Raw genomic sequence first — 23822 nt, 5'->3', positions numbered from 1 at the left:
TTGGTGGGCTTGGGGATCATCTTCCCATTTGCTGAGTCTACTTCCCAATGGCAACATCTAGATAAGCCACTATTATTTTAATAATTACAATTATAGTTTTAAAAGGAATTGGTGCTTCCCACGTCTCATACACTATGCCAGGCGCTCTCCCTGTAGGGTCCCCTTTGTTCCTCATGACCATTGATTTTTAAGATGAGAAAACCAAAGCTCAGAGAGGTCAAATGAATTGCTCAAGGTCACGCACCTCGTAAGAGGTGAGTCCGGTGTTTAACACCTGGTCTGTGTGAGGTACAAATCAGAGCTCTGAGGTTCCACCACGTGTTTTCATTCCATGCCTCTGGTCCTCTGGTACACAAAAGACCTGTGAGTTGTGTTTGCTCCCCAACCCTTCCCCCCCACCCTCTGACATCTTGGACCTCGTTGCTGGAGCAGGTCTTACCCATTCGAAAAATTCTCTCTGCAGATACCCTCGGCCCAGTGTGATATTGCACAGCAGATTTTCTGGTCTGCGGTTTTAAGTCACCCGTGTCATTTCAAGCTGTGTGAGAAGCTTGAAAGCCTGCTTCCACCCAATGTCATTTAATCCAAGCAACACAAATGTGAAGAAAATAAAATGCTGCCTCCAGTCAAAAAGAGAACCTACACCCGTTGAGTATGCACCGGTGCCAGGCATCTTTGATGACATCCCGTCCCACACTGGCTCTCGAGAGGGAACCTTCATTTTACCTGCAGATGGTGCTTTTCTGGGTGACACAGAGACTGGCGCTGGCAACACTGACACATGGCCACTCATGCACATTAGAACCCCCGTCTGGGTTGACTCATTAGGTAGGAACAACAGGTCCAGCAGCCAGTGTGAATGAAAACAGCAGAGGGGATGCCAGGATGGGGAAGCACGTTTGTTTCAGTGTTCCAGCAGCTCTGCAACCTCATTTTTTATAGATAGCATTTCCAACTAGGCTACTTGTGTGGCGGCTTCGAGTTCCTTAAGAGGCCGGCGTTTATGAACAGGAGCATTTGTTTGTGAACCTATTTGGGTTGATACGTAAAAATAACAATAGCAAAAATAATACCCGTGATTTACTGCAGTCCATTGTTGCTCTGCACCTTGGCTTTTATTTCTTTCGATGCCAACTCTAGAAGGGAACTGATAGCCCCCTTTGCAAATGAGGAAACTGAAGTTCAGAAAGTTTAAATTGTCTTAAGTCACACGGAAACATCATTATCGCGGCTGTAGTTTTGTTTTGGTTTTTAATGTGAATAAGAAGAGGTGAAAATGGGGGAGGAATTATAGATATTTTGTTCTGACTTCCAGGTCTGTATTCAAAGGGCACCCATCTTGTGAAGGTCATACTTCTTCCAGCTCGTAGGAGAATTATCCCAGGAACCTAATTGGTATAGCTTTATTCAGTGAGGTGTCTCTGAGCAGTAAGACAGATTTTTCCAGAAGGCTCGGCAGTTTGAGTCCCACCCAACGGTGACTTGCTTGGAAGTTTTCCAAATTGCCCGCTTATTTACTCTGTTCAGGTTTCAGATTCCCTTTCTTTAAAAGAATGGAGTGGTGATGGTACCAAGAGGAAGGGGCAGCAGTGGTGTGCTGATGAATGTTTAAAACTGGCTCCAAAGGAAAAAAAGAGTTGAAACGTTGGTCAGTTTCCCTGATGCATATACACCCATCATGGCCAATTTCAAGCTACCAACTTGAAGGCAAAGAACATGAAGTTTTGCAGTATTGACACACCACTGCCTGGTAGGGGATGTGCCACTTAAACATGCAATAACTCTGTAAATGGGTTTCTGTAGACATTTGATTTAAAAACAGTTTGATTGAACACATGTCTATTAAGTAACTGCAACTCAGTTTTGCCATTACTGTTGTGTGTGTGTGTGTATTGTCCACACACCCTGTTGGAGAATGACAGTGAGTTAGGTTCAGCTACACAAAGAGATCCCACTTCCTACAGGAAGTAGCTTTAAACTCTGGTGGACCAAAACTATCTGCTTTGTTTCTACTAAAAAGTCCAACCTGGAATCTTAGATTTTAATGGCTTGATGCATGGTAAAGCTAAGCTCTCCACTGCCAAGAGAAAGTCAGGGAGAGAAGTCAGATCGCCTCTGTCACGTCTTCTGAGTTTTCCCCCATAGAAAATACGGCCCCAGGACGGCCTGGAATCAGATTCCATCAGGAAAGATTGTGTTTGGCTTCAGACATGTGACCAACCCTGACTTAAATACCACAGGGTGTCACAAGAAATCCAGATGCAGACAGCATCACTGTGCCACTGATGACACCAGGGATGCAGACTTTTATGTTTCTGATCTGCCATCCTTTCCACACGGCTTTCGTCCCCACAGCTGAAAGATGGCTGCTTTAACATCCACTACTGTTTTCTGTCTGTGCCAAGTCAGAAGACGAAGTCAGAGGAGGGACACACAACCCAAAGGTCACAAACCTGAGGCTTCTTCTTCCAAAGCTTTCCGTTTGCTCCATCGGACAATGTATGCTTGTCTCTCCATAACCAGGAGAGGCTCTTAAGATCTCTCCTGGCTGCGAGGGACTCCCGAGGGAGAGTATTTTTGAGGAGGCACACTGCCTTCCCTGACAGAGTCTGTTATTTATTGATCTATTTTTTGTAAGGAAGGAGGGAATTGTGGATGCTTTGCAGACAGTTCACAGCATGAGCGCCACGCAGACCCTTCTGGGTCAGCAGGGAGATGGGGTCACAGGAATGAGGAGGGTCCTCAGAGTAAACAGCAGTGGCGTCTGACCGAATTATTATAATCGTTGCTTTGACGCTGTTGAAGTATCCAGACAAGTTTTGCGAAAATATTAAAGTGGACTTTTCTTGAAAAAGTATCTCATCATTTGCTACTGAGGCCAGTAGATTCCAACAAATGGATTGCAGTGGGTGGATACTGTGAGAACAGATGAATCAGTCTATGAGTGTGTAGTGAAAATATATTGGTCATTTCCTGGGTCTTTTTTTTTTATTGTTGTTGTTAATTTTTTGGAACATCAAGCCTCTCTTACTGGCGAGACTTCCTTTGTTTCCCTGCTAGGCCAGGGGGTTTCACCCCCAAATCAGTGGGTCTTCCACTTTCAGGTTGGGTTACACAGCCATTAACAGGCAGAGTTTAAGAATTCACATTCTGGGCTTCCCTGGTGGCGCAGCGGTTGGGAGTCCGCCTGCCAATGCAGGGGACACGGGTTCGTGCCCCGGTCCGGGAGGATCCCACATGCCGCGGAGCGACTAGGCCCGTGAGCCACAACTACTGAGCCTGCGCGTCTGGAGCCTGTGCTCCGCAACGGGAGAGGCCGCGACAGTGAGAGGCCCGCGCACCGCGATGAAGAGTGGCCCCCGCTCGCCGCAACTGGAGAAAACCCTCGCACAGAAACGAAGACCCAACACAGCCAAAAATAAATAAATAAATAAATAAATAAATAAATAAATAAACATACTATTTAAAAAAAAAAAAAAAAAAAAAGAATTCACATTCTTAACCACTATGTTATATTGCCTCTGAAGACTCAAAGAAAGATGATGCTTTCCAGCCATATGGGCAAAGCCATATCACAGTGGAGCACTACGTCTTGTGTCCGCCATTTTGTATTATCATGCAGTATGTGCCCCAGGCATCTCTGAACCTTGTCCCACCCAGACCCTCACCTTTCCCCCAGCTTCACCCCAGTTGTGAGGTTGGAGGATAGATTGGGATGGTGTTTGGGGCAGGATGTCTGTTTCACACACATCTGAGGTAATAGTAACACCAGTATTTTATCTTCAATGGAATACGGGGGTTGAGAATCATACCCGGGGCTTTCCATGCACTGCCCTGTTCACACCTCATGACAGTTCTGTGAGGTCATTACAGGTGTCATCACCCATGAAGAAAGGGGCTCAGAGAAGGAAAGTTATTGTCTCCAGTTTGCCTGCTGGGCTCTGGATCCTAGGCGTTTTGACCCCGGACTCTGTGTTGACCTTTCCACAAACACAGTGATTTGTCTTTTAGGTAATGTCAAATGTCCCTGGGTCCCAGAGTGGTGGTTTCATAATATGTCTGATATAAAAGTGGTTATGACAAAATGCCATAGATCTCTGTATTCCCATTATAGAATAGGATTTCTAGTTTTATTAGTATTAAAAGAATGGCTTGTGGATTCTGAGTCGCTCACACAGTTTTAGATGTTGGGATTGGATTGTATATACCCGTGGTTTGAGGGAATTCCTGTTATTGGAATTTTCATTCATTCATACATTCCTCTGGCACTAAATGAATTGTCAGCTGTGTGTCAGTGCCATGTTAGTTGCTGGAAATACAAAGATGAATAGGGTGTGGCTTCTCCTCCAGCAGCTGGTGGTGATGGATATCTCTGTAATCAACTGAGAACTAATGCTTATGGATGCTTTTCTCTCCTTAGTACAGTGCTCTTAGTAAGAGCTCTAAGGGACACAGAAGTGAAAAGTATCATTCTTGTTCTCACTGTGTTTTTGAGAAAACAGGGGGAAATACATTAGTGATCTGAATGAGTGGGGTTGGGTTTCTGGGGATAAAAAGGTGACGGGGAAATTGAGGTGAGCTTGTGAAGGTTGAAGCACCAGGCTTTGCCTCCCCCAAAATAAGAGCTTGATTTTAGTCAAATGGTCCTGCATTTTAATCCCTAAACTTCCCATTAACTAGCTGTATGCCTATAGGAAAATTAATTAACCTTTCTGAGTTACAGTTTCTCTATTGTTAACATAGGGATAACCATTCCTGTCTACTTTGTCGTGAGGAGGGAATTTGAAAGCCTCTATGCATTAATTTACTATTACTGCTGTAATACATTGACACAAACGTAGTGGCTTAACACAACGCAAATTTATTATCTAACAATTCTGGAGGTCAGAAGTCTGAAATGAGTCTCCCTGGGCTAAAATCAGAATGTTGGCAGGACTGCATTCCTTTGTGGAGGCTCCAGGGGAGATTCTGTGTCCTTACCTTTTCCAGCTCCTACAGGCTGCCCACATTCCGTGGCTGGTGGCCCCTTCCCTCTTCCCAGCCAGCAATGGACGATAGAGCCTTTCTCACGTTGCATTGCTTGGTCACTCTCTTTTCTGCTTCCGTCTTTCACTTAGAAGAAGCCTGGTGAATACATTGGGCACACCCAGGTAATCCAGAATAATCTCCTCATTTCTTTTTTTTTTAAACTTATTAAAACTTTATTGACCCACTTATTGGCATTATTTTAACTTTTAAACAACATATCAGAAAAATCAATGGGGATATTCCCATTTAAAAATTTTGTGTTGCACATTTTTCCATTATTAAGTATTCTTCAAAATCATACTTTTTATTGGCTATCTAATATGTCATCATATGAGTGTACAACCATGTATTTAACTATTTCTTTGTTGTTCTGATTTTTCATTATTATAAAGTCACACACACACACTTTTAAAGTCAGATTCCTAGGATAGAACTATTGAGTCAAGGAAAATAAACATATTTGAGGTTCTTGCCAAATTGCTTTCCAGAAAGGCTGTCGTGATTTTTCATTTCTACCAACAGTGTAGAAAAGTACAGCTCTCATTGTACTTAAAATACTTTTTTTGTTGATTAGCAACTGTAATTCCATCTGCAGCATTAATTCTTTTTTCACAGGTTCTGAAGATTAGGACGTAGATATCTTTGGAAGGGACGTTATTCTACCTGCCACATTAGGTAAAGGACATAGTTCAGTGGATGGAAGCCAATAGAGGATGACTATTTTATTATCACTTCCCAAAAGGGGTTCTGTGGAAATCTAGACTCTTCAAACATACCAGCACATTGTCTGAAGTTTTCCACTTCCGGGTCTTAACTTCTCCGTTCCTTCTGACTGGTACTCATCCCCTGTATTCTCCTACCACTTGTTCGTTCTCCAAGGATTTGAGCCAAATGCTCCCTTCTTCATGGTGTCTTCCTTGAGTCACCACAGCTGGAAAAAGGTGGCTTTAAGATGGTTAAAGGGTATCTGTTTGAAGCAATAAGGTTATTCTAGGAGATGCGCTAACATTATTTACCAAATATGTGAACTCGGACAAATTCCTTCATCTCTAGGGTTAGTTTTCTAATTTGAAGATGGAAGTCATGGTAAGTGCATCACAGATTTTCTGAAGGGATCAAACAGTATCATGTATACCATATATGACATGCTTTATGAATTTATAACCTGGCAGGACCTTCATGTCAGACAAAAGGGAATTGCTAAAGGGGTTTAAACATTCTGTGTAATCAAGCCAGAAGCCAAATGGACCAACCTAATTGAAACTTATTTCTTTCAACATATGCCTATAAAGCATCTGAAGTGCAGGATGACTAGTTCTTTGAAATAAGGTTCAGTAGCATCAGTGCTTTTAAAGAGCAAGAATTCAGACAGTGCTCTGGAGTTGGTTATAAAAGTGTTATAATTATGCAACAAAATGTGATTCCTATGAGATGTAACAGGCAAAAAGAAATTAGTATTATTTCTGGAGTTAGAACCTCGTTGCCCTTTGCTAGCTTAATTACTTTAGCTAAGTAGTTAGATACTTCCAATGACTCAACGTCTTCTTTGGTTGACACTTGAGATGATGCTTTCTTTTACAAAGGCTTTATGGAGGGTCAAACAAGATTGCATTCATGGAAGTTCCTAGAACAGATCCTAGCGCAGAGATGCTTAATAAATCTTGAGCATACCTGCAACTGCTTCCAGCACAGTCTGATAGAAAAGTGATACATAGCCTCTGGCAATGATTGACCTATTTTATGTTTGGAGAGGAAGCCATTAGAATATTACAACTGCTGGTGGTGCAATTTGTGCCTCTTCCTTTGATGATGAAATTATTGAAATGCACTGGTCTTTTATTATGGAAACACGAAAAGTGACATCTTGTATTTATATAAATTAGAGTTGGCCAATTATTGGCCCATGGAGATTTAGCCTGACGATGTGCTTTATCTTGTCAACACAGCGCTTTACTGTTAACGCAGTGGCCATGGTTGCTGCTGCTAATTGTTTTTGCTGTTGCTCTTGTCATTGTCATTGATTTATGAACCAACGTTTAAAAATTTAAAGATGTTTTATTGAAAATCCAAATTTCTGTCTTCCCTTGAAAAACAGAAAGATCTAGCATTGCATAGCCAGCATTTCTGCACAGTGGTAATTAGCTACTGCTAAGTAGCAGCTGTCTCCTATAGACAGTGCAGGGACCTTCTACGCTGCCTCAGCCTCCCTCTCACAGACGACGGTGTCCATGGTTATTTGTTATTGTGTTTCCCCTGTAAATTTCATGATGGTAGTAAACGTTCTCTGTATAATGAGCCATTGCTCCCTTATGTGGAGACCCTATGGGGAGCCTGTATCTCTACCCTCCACACAGCAGTCACAAGGGCACAAATATGTTATGTTCCTGGGAACCTCCGGTCACATTTTCATCCATTGATCAATACATAAGCCTGTTTTAGGTGTGTTTCTGTTTAAAGGCATATATATATATATATATTCATCTGGTTCTGGTTTATTAACATTGAACTCATGACTGACAGCAGTGTAACTCATACCAGAACAAAGCCTACCTAACACACTGTTTTCTGTGTGAGGCACATCACAGCCTTCTTGCTTTTAGGACCACACTAGACAGCACTTTACCTCTACACTCAGAGGCCATTTTTTTTTTTTTAAATAAATTTATTAATTTTATTTATTTATTTTTGGCCGCGTTGGATCTTCGTTGCTGCGCGTGGACTTTCTCTAGTTGCAGCGAGTGGGGGCTACTCTTTGTTGAGTTACGCAGGCTTCTTACTGCGGTGGCTTCTCTTGTTGCAGAACACAGGCTCTAGGCATGCGGGCTTCAGTAGTTGCAGCACGCGGGCTCAGTAGTTGTGGCTCACGGGCTCTAGAGCACAGCCTCAGTAGTTGTAGTGCAAGGGCTTAGTTGCTCCGCGGCATGTGGGATCTTCCCGGACCAGGGCTCGAACCCGTGTCCCCTGCATTGGCAGGCGGATTCTCAACCACTGCGCCACCAGGGAAGTCCAGAGGCCATTTTAAATATCAAAAATAAGCTCCAACCAAAAAGCCTGCTTTCTCTAGACAAAGGACCAGGAAAGCAGCAGCCTAGCAAGACAGAAAAATTTTGACAATAGTAGTTCTACCCTAGCCAAGCAACACAGGAAAAACAGTGGCTTCACCTCCACCCACACCAGCAAAGGCCAAGTGGGAGCCTAGATGTCCACCACTGCCAAGCTGTAACAAGCCACACCTTCCCCCCACCTGGCAAGAGCAGGTCTCCAGTAGGGAGCTAGATTTTCACTACTAGTGGGTGGTGACGAGAACTCCACCTAGCCTGGTTTACGTGGAGACCCGCTGGGGAGCCTGGATCTCTACCCTGACACATAGCAGTCACAAAGGCACAGATATCCCCAAGAGATCTTTGACAACGTTTCAAAAGCAATTCTATAAAGGCTTTCCAATAAACGGTCCTGAAGCAACTAGACATCCACAGGCCAAAAGAAAACAAAAGAAAAATGCAACTTAAATCTCAGTCCTCATATAAAAATTAACTCAAAGTCAATCACAGACTTAAATGCAAAATATAAAACTTTTAGGAAAAAAAAATAGAGGAAAGCTTTGGGATCCAGAGCTAAGCAGAGAGTTTTTTTAAACTGGACACTAAAAGCGTGATCCATAAAAAAAATTGATAAATTCAGCTTCGTCAAGATTAAAAACTTTTGTTCTGTAAAATTTGTTACAGAGGGGATTAAAAGATGAGCTACAGGGAGAGGTATATGTCGTATACGAGGCAAAAAGAAAATGCAGAAAACTCAGCATCTTGTCTTTCCTTGGACCTTGAGGTCCCTAGACTGTTTGCTTTCTTTTTCACCTTTAAGAATCTTCTTTTGTTTGTTTTCTATATACTGTCTAGAGTTTTTAGTTGTACTTAGTGGGGATAAAAAAAAAGTATGTCTACTCCATTTTTCCTGGAAGCAGAAGTCATGACCAGTCCCTTTTTTTCTTTTCTTCTCTTTTTTTTAAAAAATCCTCATTCTACAGATACAAGAACAAGTTCAGAGAAGTTGTGTGATGTACTCAAAGTCACACAGCTCTCAGATGATGTCACCCACGCTACATGAGTGCCGTGCCAGTGCTCTTTGCTCTACATCTCCTTGGCTCACCATATACACATAGACATGTCAACAGAAACATTCTCCAAGTGCATTCACAGTGTAGCAGAGTCCATAGCAGAATAGCTCCCAGCTGTGAGTTCAATGAGCCACGAGAGACTGATGTGTTCATGGTCTATTTTACTTCTATTTCACTTTGTTTTATTCACGTTCTATTACACAATGGGTTTGGAATCAGTGGAAGGGGAGAACAATTACGAGGCCAGAAGTGTTCCCAAGTGCTTGCAAACAAAAGGATCATTGATGGCAAAGCACAGAACTTCAAAAACTGCTTCTGCACATGTGGCAAAAGAAGACAGATGAGAGAGTTTGCTGACAGTGTGAGAACCTGCACGATATTCTGAAATGACCGAATCTGGAAACGTGGGTGACAATAAAAACAAAGGCACAGAAATACACTGGTAAAAATGTTTGTCAGTATCCCCAGGGTTAGCAGTTCAGCTGCTGTGTTTCTAAAGGAAATGTTTGTCTGTGTTGCAACATGATAGCAATTCAGTTTGTGTATGGATTGTCCTCCACACATTAAACTTCCTATTTTTCTGTAAAATGGACTTTTTTGACTGAAGAAAAATCACACCCCTAATGTACCTGTGCCATATGACCTATCTTTTCCTTTTTCCTATTTCCGTCACTACCAACCTCTTATGTGTTTCATATGATCTCAGGTGTCTTCAGCTTGGCCCATCCCATCCCTTTGCCACTATGCTAACAAAATAAATCTCTCTTTGATGCTAGATGATCATGCATGTCATCCAGAAACTTTCCTGGTTCCCTGCAATCTTTAGGATTAAGTCTAGGTATTTTTAGCAGCAGCCAACAATAAGAAATCTGATATTCAGCAGCCTGTCCTCTGTTCTTTTCTTAGGTATTATCAGATCCGAGTGACCTTGAAGGTGTCCTCAAGGATCCCCCACAGACTGAGTGCCTCCATCCTTGGGCAGACAGGTGAGCAGGAGGGTGGCAGTGGGGCACTTGTTCCCCGCTGGTAAGCCTTCATTTATCACTGTAAGCCAGGGCTTAGCAGAGTGCTAGATACATAAAGGCACTCAGTAAATCATTGTTGAATGTTGAATGAGTGGGTTTTGGAAATGGAGACCCACTGTTGCTTTGGCCATGTGTGCACGTTATTGCAAGGGGGACCTGGCTGAAGGAAAAAGCAAACACACAAACACTCTCCCAGGAGCAGCTGGCATCTGAGGATACACCTGGCTGTGGAGGTTGGCTAAAGTCAAGTCAGGGAGGAAGAGGAAGGGAAATGGCATCCAGCAGATCGGTAAGAAGAAACCTGTTGTTTAAGAGAATTTGACAATCATCTAGGTATAGGGGACTGAGTCAGCAGGCAGGTGTGGTAGCACTTTCTGTGCACAGCAAGGAGGCAATGCAACACTCCTAGGGAAGAAGGATTGCCAAGACCAATCCAGGTTCTAACCTTGGAGAAGCTGGAGTATTAGTAAGTATCCAGGGCTCCCAGCAGGTTCAGGGTAATAGTGTTGAGTCCGAAATATAGAACTTATTACATAAAAAATAAGGCTAGGCGTCAAGATTATATTCTAGCAGAAATATTTTCATTAGTAAATTTGGGAGAATGTATAGATCAGCCAGACCTGAAGAAGAAGAAGAAACACTTCGGGATGGAAGAGGAAGTATGGAGATAAAAAGACAGAACTAGGTAAAATCTGCTTAACTTTCACTGTACAAGGTAGCCAAGAACATTATAGAAATCAAATCCAGCAGAGTAAGAGTTCCAGGCATAGCTACACTTCCAAAAATTCATCTGGAGTTGCCCTGGCAATTAGACCACCCCATTGTTGACAATGGTATTATGGTGAGTAAAACTGCATGCCGTTGAATAACCACAAAGTGGGAGTGTAGATGTGGTGAGCTGTTTAGCTCCACCTGGGAGGAGGAGCGGGAGATTCGGGGCAGAGTAGGCTACTTGGACCACGCAACGGACAATCAGGGGAGGCTGATGGTTTATGGGCAACAGGTTGACTCAAGCCTGTGATACAGAAAGAGAAAGATACTGGAGACCACCGGCTCCTCCCCTGACTCTGGAAAGAGTTAAGCATTAAGTAGTAGTCAAGGCTGTACATTTCCAAGGAGGTCCTTCTCTTCTACTCTTCACGCTACTCCTCTCTCCAGGGAATAAATCAGGCATCTAAGACTGGTGGTCACTCCCTCTCCTATGTGCATTCAGGACGCCTGCAGTTCCCCACTGTACTACCACCTGTGTCATGCCCCTTCCCCAACCCAGCTTCTGCCAGAAGAAGGTTCATGGAGGTGAATGAGAAAGTAGAAGATTTGAACCCAAATCTTGCAGGAACTAGTCGTGTGATCCCAGGCGTCAACAACTTGAGCTTTATTTCCTCACCTGAAACATGAGGATAAATATCCATCCTCTGTAGGGCTTTGTCTTAGACATTATAGCTCTAATTTTGTTTATTTGGGTCCTCTCTCTTTTCTTCTTGGTGAGCCTGGCCAGAGGTTTGTCAATTTTGTTTACCCTTTCAAAGAACCAGTTCTTGGTTTTACCGATTCTTTTTCTGCTGTTTTTTAAATCTCTATTTATTTCCTCTCTGATCTTTATTATCTCTTTCCTTCTGCTGACTTTAGGTTTTGTTTGTTCTTCTTTTTCTAATTCTTTTAGGTGATGGGTTAGGTTGTGTATTTGAGATTCTTCTTGTTTATTAAAGAAGGCTTGTATCACTATGAACTTTCCTTTAAGAACTGCTTTTGCTGCAACCCATAGATTTTATATGGTTGTGCGTCTTGGAGATTATAAATGGAAAGGGCGTTTTATATTTTACAGAGATTATTAAGGTAAATGTCCCAGGTCAGGAACTGGCACAAAGTAAGTGTCCAATCAGTCTGACGTGTGAGTGGTCACCTGATCAGGGGTTTGAGGCTGGCTTCTGGTCTCAGGGACAAGGCTGGACCTGGAAGTCAGGTGGGACTAATGCCCAGCTGACTTGATGGATGCCATCCCCAGGGCCCCGACAAAGGACTCTGCTTCTTCTCGTGACTGTGTAGCTCAAGAGCTCAGTCCCCGTCTCTGGCTGAGCTGTCTCTTGGAGCTGAGAGGCCCAGCTGTGAGCATCAGAGGACTGCCGGGCGTCCAACAGCTGGCAGAGCCCAGCAAGCAGCTTGGGGAAAGGAGGACTCCTCCTGGTGCTGCACAGAGACAAAAAAAAGAAAAATGAAATGCACTTTGGGGACAAAAAAGCTATTTTCTTCTTTGGTCTAGTTTGACATGGGGATAATTGTGGTCCACTTGGTAGGCCCTTGAGTTGACATGAGTATGATATTTAGAACAGAAGGCCCACATGGAGGTCAGCAGTAATTACAATAGGGATGGCTCCATGGGTGAGGAATAGATAGTGTTTGCGATTTCTTCCTCAAGGTGAATTTTCCAATTTTAGTGTTTTCAGTTAGACATAGCCTCATTACAAAGCACTCCGAAGCTTAGTGGCTCAAAACAACAATTTATTCTTGATGTTTTGAGTTGGCTGGGCTCAGCCAGGTCATTTGTGCGCTGCTTTCAGCTGGGATCTCAGTGGAGGACAGATTACCCACGATCATAACATCAGACGTGTCTTCACACACGTCTGATCCCTCAGTTGAGGTGGCTGAACTGCCTAAGGGAACGGTCCAGCTGTCTCCAGTTGGGTGTCCAACTTCTTCTATGGTAGCTCAGGTCACCAAGGGAAAGAAAGTGGAAGATTCCAGGTCTCTTAAGGGCTAGGCTGGGAAATGGCACAGGGTCTGTCCTCCACATTCCACTGATCAAGGCCAATTGCAAGGCCTGTCCAGCTTCAAGGCAGGAGTGGAATATTCTCCAACCCTTCATGGAGCAACTTCTGTATGTACAGCAAAGGGAGAATGTTTCAGCAGTCATATTTACATCCAGTCACCCAGACATATTTCCCGTTACCTGCATGTAGTTCTCAGTAAAAAAGAAACAAAAAAATATGTTTAGTCGAGTACTGATATATTGAGAAATCACCAGCAGGAGTCAAAACACTTGATGTCTTTGACACTTATTAGTTGAGTGATCTTATTGGGACAAATCATTTAATTTGTTTTTTTGGTTGCATTTATCTCTAAAACAGAAATGGGAAAAGCTTTCTCTGTCTAAAGAGGCAGAATTCAGGAGTGGTGGAGGCCACACATTCCGAAATTTCTGGGTTCAAATCCTGCTTCCGACTCTTCTCAGCCGTGTGGATTTAGGAAAGTTATTTTAGCCAATTTGGTTTTTTGGGTTCTTCACCTATAAAGTGGGGCTGGTAGGAGGTCCCTACCTCATAGGTTTATGTTAAGGCTTGAATGAATTATGCAAGGAAATGACTAGAATGGTCCTGGCACATAGTAAGCTCACAATAACCACTAGCAAGAGTAAGTGATGCTATTATGCATTCAGTTGTTTACTTAGTAGCATCTGCCCCAGGCTGGTCCCATGGAACACACCCCTGGGGATGAGAAGATTCCTTCCTGCTCTGGAGGCACCCACAGTCTTCCTGGGGAGACAGAAGTGTCACACTAACAAATACAGTAGAGGTGGAAGCTGACACAGGTCTCAAATGAGAGCTGGAAGGGTGAGCAGAAGTTGGCCGTGCAGGCAAAGGAAGGGAAGGATGTTCTCGGCAGAGGTACCAGGCCCCGATATCCCTGGGACCTGAGCAAGGGTGTTCTTGGGATGATGAGAGATCTGGCGTGGCGGGTGATAAGGACGGGGACAAAATGAGAAGAGAAACCTTGGCGGCCGGGTTTGGAGGCCACGATGTGCCATGTTGAGCAGCTTGATTTCGTCTCAGAGGCACAGCCAGATGAAGTGAAAGCACTAGGAAGACGTAAATCCAATGCTGTTCAAGCACAAAATGTTGCTGCACAAATTAAGGGGCAGAATTATACAGTCTTGTTCTCTTTTTAAATATATCTGTTCTCTGGTAGCCATATGATACGGAAATGTGTTTCAACTATGTAGCTGATTTGGATTCTGCTTCTCTAGAGGGGAAATACTTCGTCACTGGGTTTTCCAAGGTAGGTGTTTATGATTTGATTCTGTGAATAAGAAAAAACAGTAACTCCCCATGTGAAATGTAGCCATAACCTGGATACTATGGTGTTTTCTTCTGTACTTTTTAAAAAGGTGACTTGGGAAAGGTTTCTGTGGTAAATGGATAGTTCCTTCTTTTTTTGTTTTTTTTAAAGGAATTCCTTTATTTTTATTTTTTATTTATTTTTATTTATTTATTTATGGCTGCGTTGGGTCTTCGTTTCTGTGCGAGGGCTTTCTCTAGTTGCGGCGAGCGGGGGCCACTCCTCATGGCGGTGCGCGGGTCTCTCACTATCGCGGCCTCTCTTGTTGCGGAGCACAGGCTCCAGACGCGCAGGCTCAGTAGTTGTGGCTCACGGGCCCAGTTGCTCCGCGGCATGTGGGATCTTCCCAGACCAGGGCTCGAACCCGCGTCCCCTGCATTGGCAGGCAGATTCTCAACCACTGCGCCACCAGGGAAGCCCGCTAGTTCCTTCTTGTCTGAGGTAGCGACATGTCTTGTAGAATAGACCAGGACAGGCTCTGAGCTTGCACCAGGTAAGAGCAGTCCTCCCTTGGGCATTCTAGAAAGATCACCACATTACAGAAGGGACATGTGTGTGAACAGGTGACTATACCCCAGCTGTAACAGTGCATCACATCTGCTCATAGCACTTGGTGCTGGACATAAATGGAGCTACTTCTCTGTAGATGTGGAAGAGTCGGTGATTCGGGCCAGTAGTCAGTACGACTCTAAAGGCCACTGGGTCTTGGTCATCACCCAAAGTAGAAAAGTATAAATTGTAGGTGATCCTCTAATGGTTCACTGACACCAGGATATCCCTGGGCTATTCCAAAACTTTTCAGATTCCTCCTATAAGCCAAAGTCCTGGGTCCCAAGAGATACAGAGACGAATGATGGTCAGTGAAAATATAAGGGTTAAGGTATTCCAGGAAGAGAAACCAGAAGTAAGAAATTAAAAAAAAGTCTGTGATTCTGCTTGCTTCAAAGGCTTACATTTTGTGGGTCTCACAGATTTGTTCTCTCTTTTCTTCTGAGCTCAGGGTTACAGGTAATTGGCATGTCTGCATCTGTGAATGAATGTTACGGATACTTAGCCTTGGCTATTTCCTTCCACCAAAATGATGCTATTTAATAGATTTTGCAGTCCTTCCTACCTGGAGATGTTAAAAAAATATTATTTTCCCTTAGAGGGATGATCACTTAAGGGAAAATAGGGGGAGGGGGAGGGATACTGCTTAAGCCGATGGAGGCTGTGCTAGGTGATTCGGCACAAACAGGCATCTGCTAGTCACCACTCATCAAAGCAGGAGAAAGGGTGAGCAGTAAATTGTGGAAACGTGTAAAAATTGCCATGATTAGTTTTAGTAATGTTTTGAGAGGTAATTTCCCTTTCCATTAAGCAGAAGCTTTTAAGAGTTTCACCGTGTTAAGGGGTGGGGAGAGACATTTATTCTTCAAATGAAGCAAACTAACTTCTTTTCAGGGTCCATTAAAGTACCCCTACTTATCAAATATGCTTGTTTTCATGGAGGATATTAAGCAGGTAAAACACTCCAGCTCCCAGGCTCTGAGTGCCCACCTGGGGCCGGAGGAGAGTGCTGGTCAGGGCTGTCAGGAAGGATGTGCCTGGGTGAGCCCAGGCTTGAAGGATGCTCTCCCCTCTGCTCCTCGCAGCGGTCCACTGAGAGACACCGAAGCCAGGGCCCCTCACCTTGGACTCCCAGTGCAAGCTGGGAATCTGCTCTGCCAGCTGGTCCGGTGACCCAGCTCCCCGGGGGTCCAAGTCAGAATTGTTGCCTATCCTTTGTCCTTGAGATCAAATCTTAAAGTCTGCTTGACCTCCAAGGTTCTCCTTTGGGAAGCTCTCTTCAGTCTCTTGTACCATGGTTCATGCCTCTCTGCCTCTGCTTTTGCTTTTAATGCCTATCCCTCCCTTCCTCACCCTTTCACCCCGCTGGTCCACTAGGCTGGCAGAAAGGATGTAGGCCGGTTCTCCAAGGGTGATCCCTCGCCCCTGGCAGAATTGCTCATGCCCTGTCTGAGCATCCTCTTCACTACCTGTACACACACAGCACGTGCCCCTCACCCATTTGTGTGCTTCTCCTGCCCCTTTGCTCTCAGTACCTGCACCTGGGACTTTGCTCTAGAGGCCCGCCCCAGGCTCCCGGAAGCACTCTGCCCAAGATCTGAACTTGCCTGGGAGTTTGAAGCCCACCGTCCCCCATCCCCTCCGCCCCCCAACCCCTGCCATGAACCAGTGATTAGTAGCGCAGGGATACAGAAGCCCATCTCCTGTCTCACGATGGGACAGACTGAGATGTAGCTCACCCTCTAGAGCCCCCTGCAGGATCAGGCTGGCGCTGCCTTCTTGGGGACCTTTGCTGAAATGCACCCTTGCCTGTCTTCCTTTCTTTCCCTGCCCTGTGTCCCCACGTCCCAGGTGGTCTCACTGGGCACACCTGTGCTAAATCACCTGCACACAGGTCCTCTTCTCTGGATCTGCTGTTTATCATCTGTATCCAGAAACCACTAGAAGTGGCACTGCAGTTCGTTCGTTATCATATAGGAGGTGTGGTGTGAAGTTAGCCAGACCTGCGTTCACCTGGGTTCCTTGTGACCCTGAGCCAGTAGCCTTTGGGTTTAGTCCCCTATAGCAATGACCCTGAAGGGCTGTTTTAGGGATCAGTTAAAGTACTGTATATGGGTAGTGAGTGGACTTCCTGTCGCATTGGGACATGTACACCTGCATGTACACCTACACATCAAAGCGTGACCTCCTTGATCACCCTCCTGCCACATTTTTCAGGGATGGTCCCCTAATCTATCCCACATTTAATGCACTTTCTGTGGAGATACTTACACAGCATCAAATCCCAGATTCTAAAGCCGGCTGTGTATGAGGCACAGTTGACACAGAGCTTGATGGCTGACCCTGCTCTCTTGGAGCTCAAGGACTGGGGTGGGGAACCCTGGGGTGAGTGACAAGGGCTCAGGAGGAGGGAGGCCCTGGGCGCCCAGGGCTCAGGACAGCCTTCCCTGGAAGGCCTGACTGCTGTCTTCCTGAGTCTGTCTTCTGTGAGCACACCTGACCTCCAGGTGTCCCGACTGTAGGTCCAGGGCATCAGTGCAAATCTCTCTGTGCTCAGAAAGTGAGCAGAGTCCCGCCATCGGGTCTTCACAGCCTCAGCTGCCCTGCCGTCGGCACACCTGCCCTGGTGCTTCCCTCCACGCTGAGCAAGGCTCCTGGGCCCCCTGCCTGCTCTTCACTAGACAGCAGCACCACCAGCGTGCACCTGCACAGCAGAGCTGCACCTGGGGAACCGCATTTCAGGGAAACACACCTGGAGAAAAAGGCGAGGGAGAGCACAGGCTCCCTGAAGCATAGGCCAGAGAAGATACACACGCAGCAGAGCCGCTTCCCTTGCGGATGGGCGAGAACAGTCTTTATCTCTAGGGCACTACACACAGGCTCCAGGACCAGGCGGCTGAGTGCCAGTCACTCTGGGTGACCTTGGGCTTGTTTCTGACCTCCTGTGCCTCATTTTCCTTCTCTGTAACATGGGAATAGTGATAACAATAACAATAATAATAGTAATAATAATAATACCTTCTTCATAGGGTTGTAAGAATTTAAAATATGAATGCACGTAAGCACGCAGAGGGGAGCCTGACATCCTAAGCCCTCAATAAATCCTGGCTATTTTTAGTTTTATTAACAAAAGCCAGAATGAACAGACTTGGGTGAAATTTATATGAACTGAAATGTTAGTCCTGATGGGTTTTGCTCATTCAGTAAAATGTTTCTCGGGTGCGTCCGGTGTGTCAGGCACTGTTTCTGGAGCTCTTGAGCCCCCAGATGCCCAGCTACAGATGTCGTCTTCAGAAGCAGTGAACTTCCCATCGCTGGAGGTTTCAAACAGACGTTTTCACATGGTACGAGACAGTGGCCAATGAAAAGAACATTGTATGAGAGTGTACATATAGGCAGAGTCATTCTAGTTTTTTTAAAAATGAAGAGACATTATTATGGTTATTATTATTATTATCATTATCATTATTGTATACTTAGGGATATAAATTAATCCTCAATGTGGAAGTTGATGCTTACATTTACACACCAAAGTGCCGGTCATGTTGCTTTATTCAGTTCTGGCTCCCTGGTGCCTGCCAGAGTACCTGGGGCACAGCTGGCTTCACAGGCTTGTTTACTGCATTAGTGAATACAAGACCAGAGGGCAGAGCTTGGGCCAGAATGAAACGAAGAGGGAGGCTGAATCCCATATAGCAAGCTTTTGAAGGCTCAGCGAACAGGTTGTTTTGCGGGGAAGCACTTCAGTGGGAAAGGATGCTGTTTCAAGTTCTCAACAGTCAAATAGCTGTTAAAAAAAAAAAGCTGATGATTATTTAGAAAAAAACAAAGTATCCAAAAGAGGCAGGCTAACTTCTTCCTGATTTGGCCAAGTGGTCACAGAGAATCTAAGAATGGACCATGCTGTGTGGAATTTGGAGTAACAACACGGAAGGTGTCCAGGAAGTGGCCGGGAGAGCTGTTCAGGACCCCCTCAAACCACAGCAGAGTTTCTCCCGATGTGGTGCAAGGACCTCCCCTCACGGGACACCCTAGGGACCAGCAAGCAGCCAGTTTCTTGATCCCTCCTCCCACGCCTCCTAAGTCAGACTCTACGAGTGAGACGAGATATACCTGGATAAAATACCAAAGAGGAAATTCACACGGGGACGCACAAGAACAGAACCTTGGAATTCTGTAATTGCAGCTAATAAGCTGGCGCTAACGATGGATAATTGGATGATTTAGTCTTCTCCCCTCAGTGACTTACAGTTACAGGAAGAGATTCTGAAGTCTTAACACCTTCATGTAAAAGACAGGTCCCTGAGGATGGTCCTATGCGGCAGAGGGTCTTTATTCCCGATCTGCTGACAGGTGCATTTTTATCCAGTGCCTCTGGAAAACAGTGCAGTCATGAAATGAAAAGAAATATTTTCTTCTGAGCTGGCTGAGGTTGATAGTAGTAACTGCCATAAACTGCAGAAAGCCTGCTCCTGTTTGGTCCAAACTCTCCTGGATACTTACCCTGACTTGGGCATAAGCTCTTTTTTCACTGTGAGGAGTGATAAAGTCTATCTTGTCCAATATTCTCACATGTAAAATGAGGGAGTCTGCATCCCCATTTACACGTGGAATTTTTTTAATTCAAGGGAGCACACAGAGGAAGGGTCAGGTGTATCAGAACCTCTGGAATAGAGGGAGGAGGAACATATTTAAGGGTAAAAGTCCTGCTAATGGAGATTCTGTACTCTCCACACTGGGCGCCAGAGCCATTTCAAAACCGCTATGAAGTCTTGCTCTTGCCTTTTTATAGAGTGTCTTTGATTCATGGTGCTATTTATGTGCGCCCAGTAAAAAATGAGGAAAATATTACTTGAGGCTTCACTCAGAGCAAAATTCCCCTACAGCTGCCCAATGATTTGAACAAGATCCATTTTAAAGCAGAGTAGGGTTGTCCTGGAGAATGGGGTTACTGGATCAGGCTTTCTCACGGATTGGCTTTCCATGCATCTATCAAATAACCCTTTCTTTCTAAGGACAGCCCAAGATAAGAGGATGGATTTATGTTAAAACTGCTCATGCTGGAAAATTAACAGAAAATTCCTATCTTACCTTTACATATCCGTAGGGCATTTGGACAGTTACAGAAACAGGATTTCCCACTTTGTCTTGGTAGCTAATTCTGAAGATCCCAAGGAGAGGCTGTGAGGAACACATAATCTCTGAAGAGCATGGCTTTTACTCAGAGTGTTCTTGAAAGAAAAGCATGAGAGTTTTGTTTCTTTTTATTCCATTAACTTGTTTTGTAATAATACATCCACTTTAAGTAGACAATGATTTTTAAAAGACTTTACTTAGCGTGACCCAGCACGCACATATTCTCAGGGAAACTTGGTAATATAGATGCACAGAGCCATCCAGCCTGAGAATTTTTTAAAAAATTTATTTTACTGCTGTATAGTTGATCTACACTGTTGTTAATTCCTGCTGTTCAGCAAAGTATACATATCTATACATTCTTTTTCATATTCTTTTCCATTATGGTTTATGCCAGGATATTGACTATAGTTCCCTGTGCTGTGCAGTAGGACCTTGTTGTTTATCCATCCTACATATAATAGTTTGCATCTGCTAACCCCACATTCCCACTCCATCCCTTCCCCACCTCACCTCCCCCCTGGCAACCACTAGTCTGTTCTCCATGTCTGTGAATCTATTTCGTAGGTAAGTTCATTTGTGTCGTATTTTAGATTCCACATATTAGCGATATCACATGATCTTTGTCTTTCTCTGTCTGACTGACTTCACTTAGCATGATCATCTCTAGGTCCGTCCATGTTGCTGCACATCAGCCTGAGAAGTTTTCAGTCCATATCCAACGCAGTGATCTTTCTCCATGACCTGCATCACCTTCACACAAAAGCCAGGGTAGTGCTTTTTACAGATAATGTGGATTATGTTGGACCGCTACTGAAGGTCTTCTAATGATGATGATGATGACGACACAGAATGCTTAATATACACCAGGCACTGTTCTATATTCTTTGCATATATTAAATTTTCTCACTTCTCACAACTCCCTAGGGTAGGTGCTATTATTATCCCCACTTCATAGATGAAGGTACTGATGTGCACATCTGGGAAGAGGTGGGGTTAGGGTCCCATTCAGGCAGTCTGGCTCTTTACTGCATCACATTGCTTCTTGCAGACCTTTGAACAAAATACAAAGTCCTTAGCAGGTCCTGATGGGCCCCTGTGTGGTCTGATCCTTGACTTTCCCCTTAAACTCATCTTCTACCTTCTTCTGCATCACTCTTACTCTTCCTTGAATCACCAAGCTCATTCCCAACTCAGAGCTTCTGAACTTAGGGGGTCCTTCCACTGTGAAGTTGGTTGTTCCTCTCGCAATCTTCACCTAGCTTGTTTTCTCAGTGAATCCAGGTCAGGGCTCTGCTCAGATGTCACCTCCTCAGAGAGGCTTCTTGCCCAGTTATTTAAAAAAAAAAAAAAGATTTCCTGTTATAACTCAATTTCTTATTCTGCTTTATTTTTCTTTGTACCACTTCAGCTAGTTTTATTACATATGTATTTATTGTCTGTGTCTCCTCTAAAATTTGATAATAATGCTGCTTTCAGTAAATCATCACTGAGTGTTTTCTATGTGCCACGAAATAGAATATTTCAAATATGTTACATATTTATGTGTATGGATTTACTTTATTATCACACCTTCCCTAAGTGATAAGTTACAGGAATAGGTCCCATTGTATAGAAGAGGAAATTTAGGCATGGAGAGCTCACGGACTGGCTCAAGGAGTCCCAGGTAGTGAGTCTTGCAGTGAGGATTCAACCCCAGTGAGGCGGACTCCAGGGTCTGGCAGGTCCCTCCTCCACCCGCAGTGCTAAGGACAGGACTTGTGCTGAGCGTCAGCTGGAGGAATAAATCAGCTGTGTTGATAAATGGCCCTGCTACCCACCCGGTCCTGCAAGATGGGCCAGAATTACTCCTTGAACCCCTTCACCAGCGCCCCCTCCACACTGCGTCAAATTTCAAGTCCTATCAATTGGGACTTTCTCCTCCTCCTCGGGTCCTTCGGGTCCTCTCCAAGCCCACTGACATCACTCTGGTCAGGCTCAGTCTTCTTTCCTGGGCCCAGCCTCCTCCCCAGCCTCACTCGCTTCACGCTCCAGCCCTCGTCACTCCCATGGACACTGTCGTAGCAAAATCAGACCTTCAGGGGCTGCCCCGCCGGTGTCCCATGGATGTGCTTTTAGGATACTGCACGTCATCCCAATTTTACTATTTAAATATTTTCAAGCTTTTTTAAAAGAGGCAGTGAACCACATGTTCATGCCGTTGTTTCAATGAGTGTTTACACATGGAAGACCCATCGAAGAGCACAGAACGGCATCTACAGTCTATCTGGGTTCAACCCTGGTTCCACATCTTTGAAACTGAAACAAGTGCCCGGTGCCTCCGTTTCCACATACGAAAACGACAGCAAGAACGGAATGGCTCTCACAGGGTCCCCTTGAAGATTCAGTTAGGTGATGCAAGTCCCCTACAAGCAGTAGTAGTGTTCAAATATCAGCTCCTCTCCTCCTCCTTATCCATCCCCATCCTCAACTTGTGCCGGCGTTTCCTGTTCTCTGTGCCCATGTTTCAACAGTGCGCCATTGCGGGACTGACTTAGCAGATGTACCCGTCTTTAATCCGGCCCGGCAGGCACAGAGCTGATCACATGACACCGTGCCCACAGGCACCCCCTCGTAGCACCGTGGCCAGGGGCCTGGATGCCAGGTGGGGCTGCTGTGTCACTCAGCACAGGGCTGTGGTATGACATGAGAACAGACCGCGTCCCAGGTCATGATAATCTGGTTGTGTGTGATTTCAGCACTGCTCCAGCTCCCCATGCTTCACAGTTCGCTTTAATATGCATGAGGAAGAGCATGTGTTCAATATAATTAGAGACGGAGCTTAGAAACTAAAATTGATCCCGAACTTTTCTTGCGGAATCAATTTTAGAACTCTTGAGCAATATCAAGGCAAATGGTGATCATGGGGGGATTAAAATAAAAACAGCACCAAAGACAATGTTAGGGGGGTGGGTAGGAGCAACCAAGTATTTATCACACAGATACAAACAATGGTTATTGGAAATGTTCAATATCTTGTGCAATCAGAAAAAAAAGCTTATCTAAGCCTCTGTAGCTCCTATTTCAATCCTGCATGTCAATCATAGCTTGACATGGTTTCATGGATTTTCTTTAGCAAATGTTATGCACTTGAAATACATAAACTATATTATAGTAACAAAATCATGCTTACATATGTTACCGACTTGCCTTCCATATGAGACTGAGTGGAGGGGATCGGGGCCGGGGGAAGATGCGGCTCCACTGCCTAAAAATAATTCAGTGTGATAAAATTCAAACATGGCTCCACACAGGAAACTCAGAGCTGGTTCCAGGGAAGATTTAAGCTGAGGTTCATTCATGCAGAGTCACCAGCAAATACCCAGAGATTAATGTCAGCACTGGGGATAAGTTTACATGTGGAGGTTCTGTGGGTTTTGAAGAGAAGGCAGCCAAGGATGGCTGGGGCCCCATGAACACCTAGGCTGAGCCTAGGTGAAGATGCCTGAGGGGGGCAGCCAGAGAACTGAGAGAAAAAACAAGGATGGGATTGGATTTGAAGGAGGGAGTCTCAGTCCGCAGTGCTAAACATTTAGAGAGAGTATTTTTTTTTTCTTAATTGAAGTATAGTTGATTTACAATGTTAATTTCTGCTGTACAGCATAGTGATTCAGTATATATATATATATATATATATATATACATATACACATACATATTCTTTTTCATATTCTTTTCCATTATGGTTTATCACAGGATTCTGAATATAGTTCCCTGTGCTATACAGTAGGGCCTTGTTGTTTATCCATTCTGTATATACTAGTTTGCATCTGCTAACCGCAAACTCCCACTCCATCCCTCCCCCACCCCCTCCTCCC

At 44.5% G+C, this 23822-nt stretch overlaps 1 protein-coding gene across 1 annotated transcript in view; it reads left to right on the top strand.

Moving 5' to 3' along the window:
• Positions 1-23822, top strand: part of FAM135B (family with sequence similarity 135 member B) — a 176999-nt gene that overhangs the window by 30603 nt on the left and 122574 nt on the right. The window contains exon 2 of the mRNA XM_061171622.1: positions 10049-10128. Within this exon, the coding sequence (XP_061027605.1) occupies positions 10049-10128 (80 nt within the window). The remainder of the gene's footprint in view (positions 1-10048; positions 10129-23822) is intronic.

The sequence above is a fragment of the Eubalaena glacialis genome, chromosome 17 (genome assembly GCF_028564815.1).
Source record: "Eubalaena glacialis isolate mEubGla1 chromosome 17, mEubGla1.1.hap2.+ XY, whole genome shotgun sequence".
Lineage (NCBI taxonomy): Eukaryota > Metazoa > Chordata > Mammalia > Artiodactyla > Balaenidae > Eubalaena > Eubalaena glacialis.
Note: the sequence above shows the minus strand (reverse complement) of the source record. Positions and strands in the feature narration are given on the sequence as shown.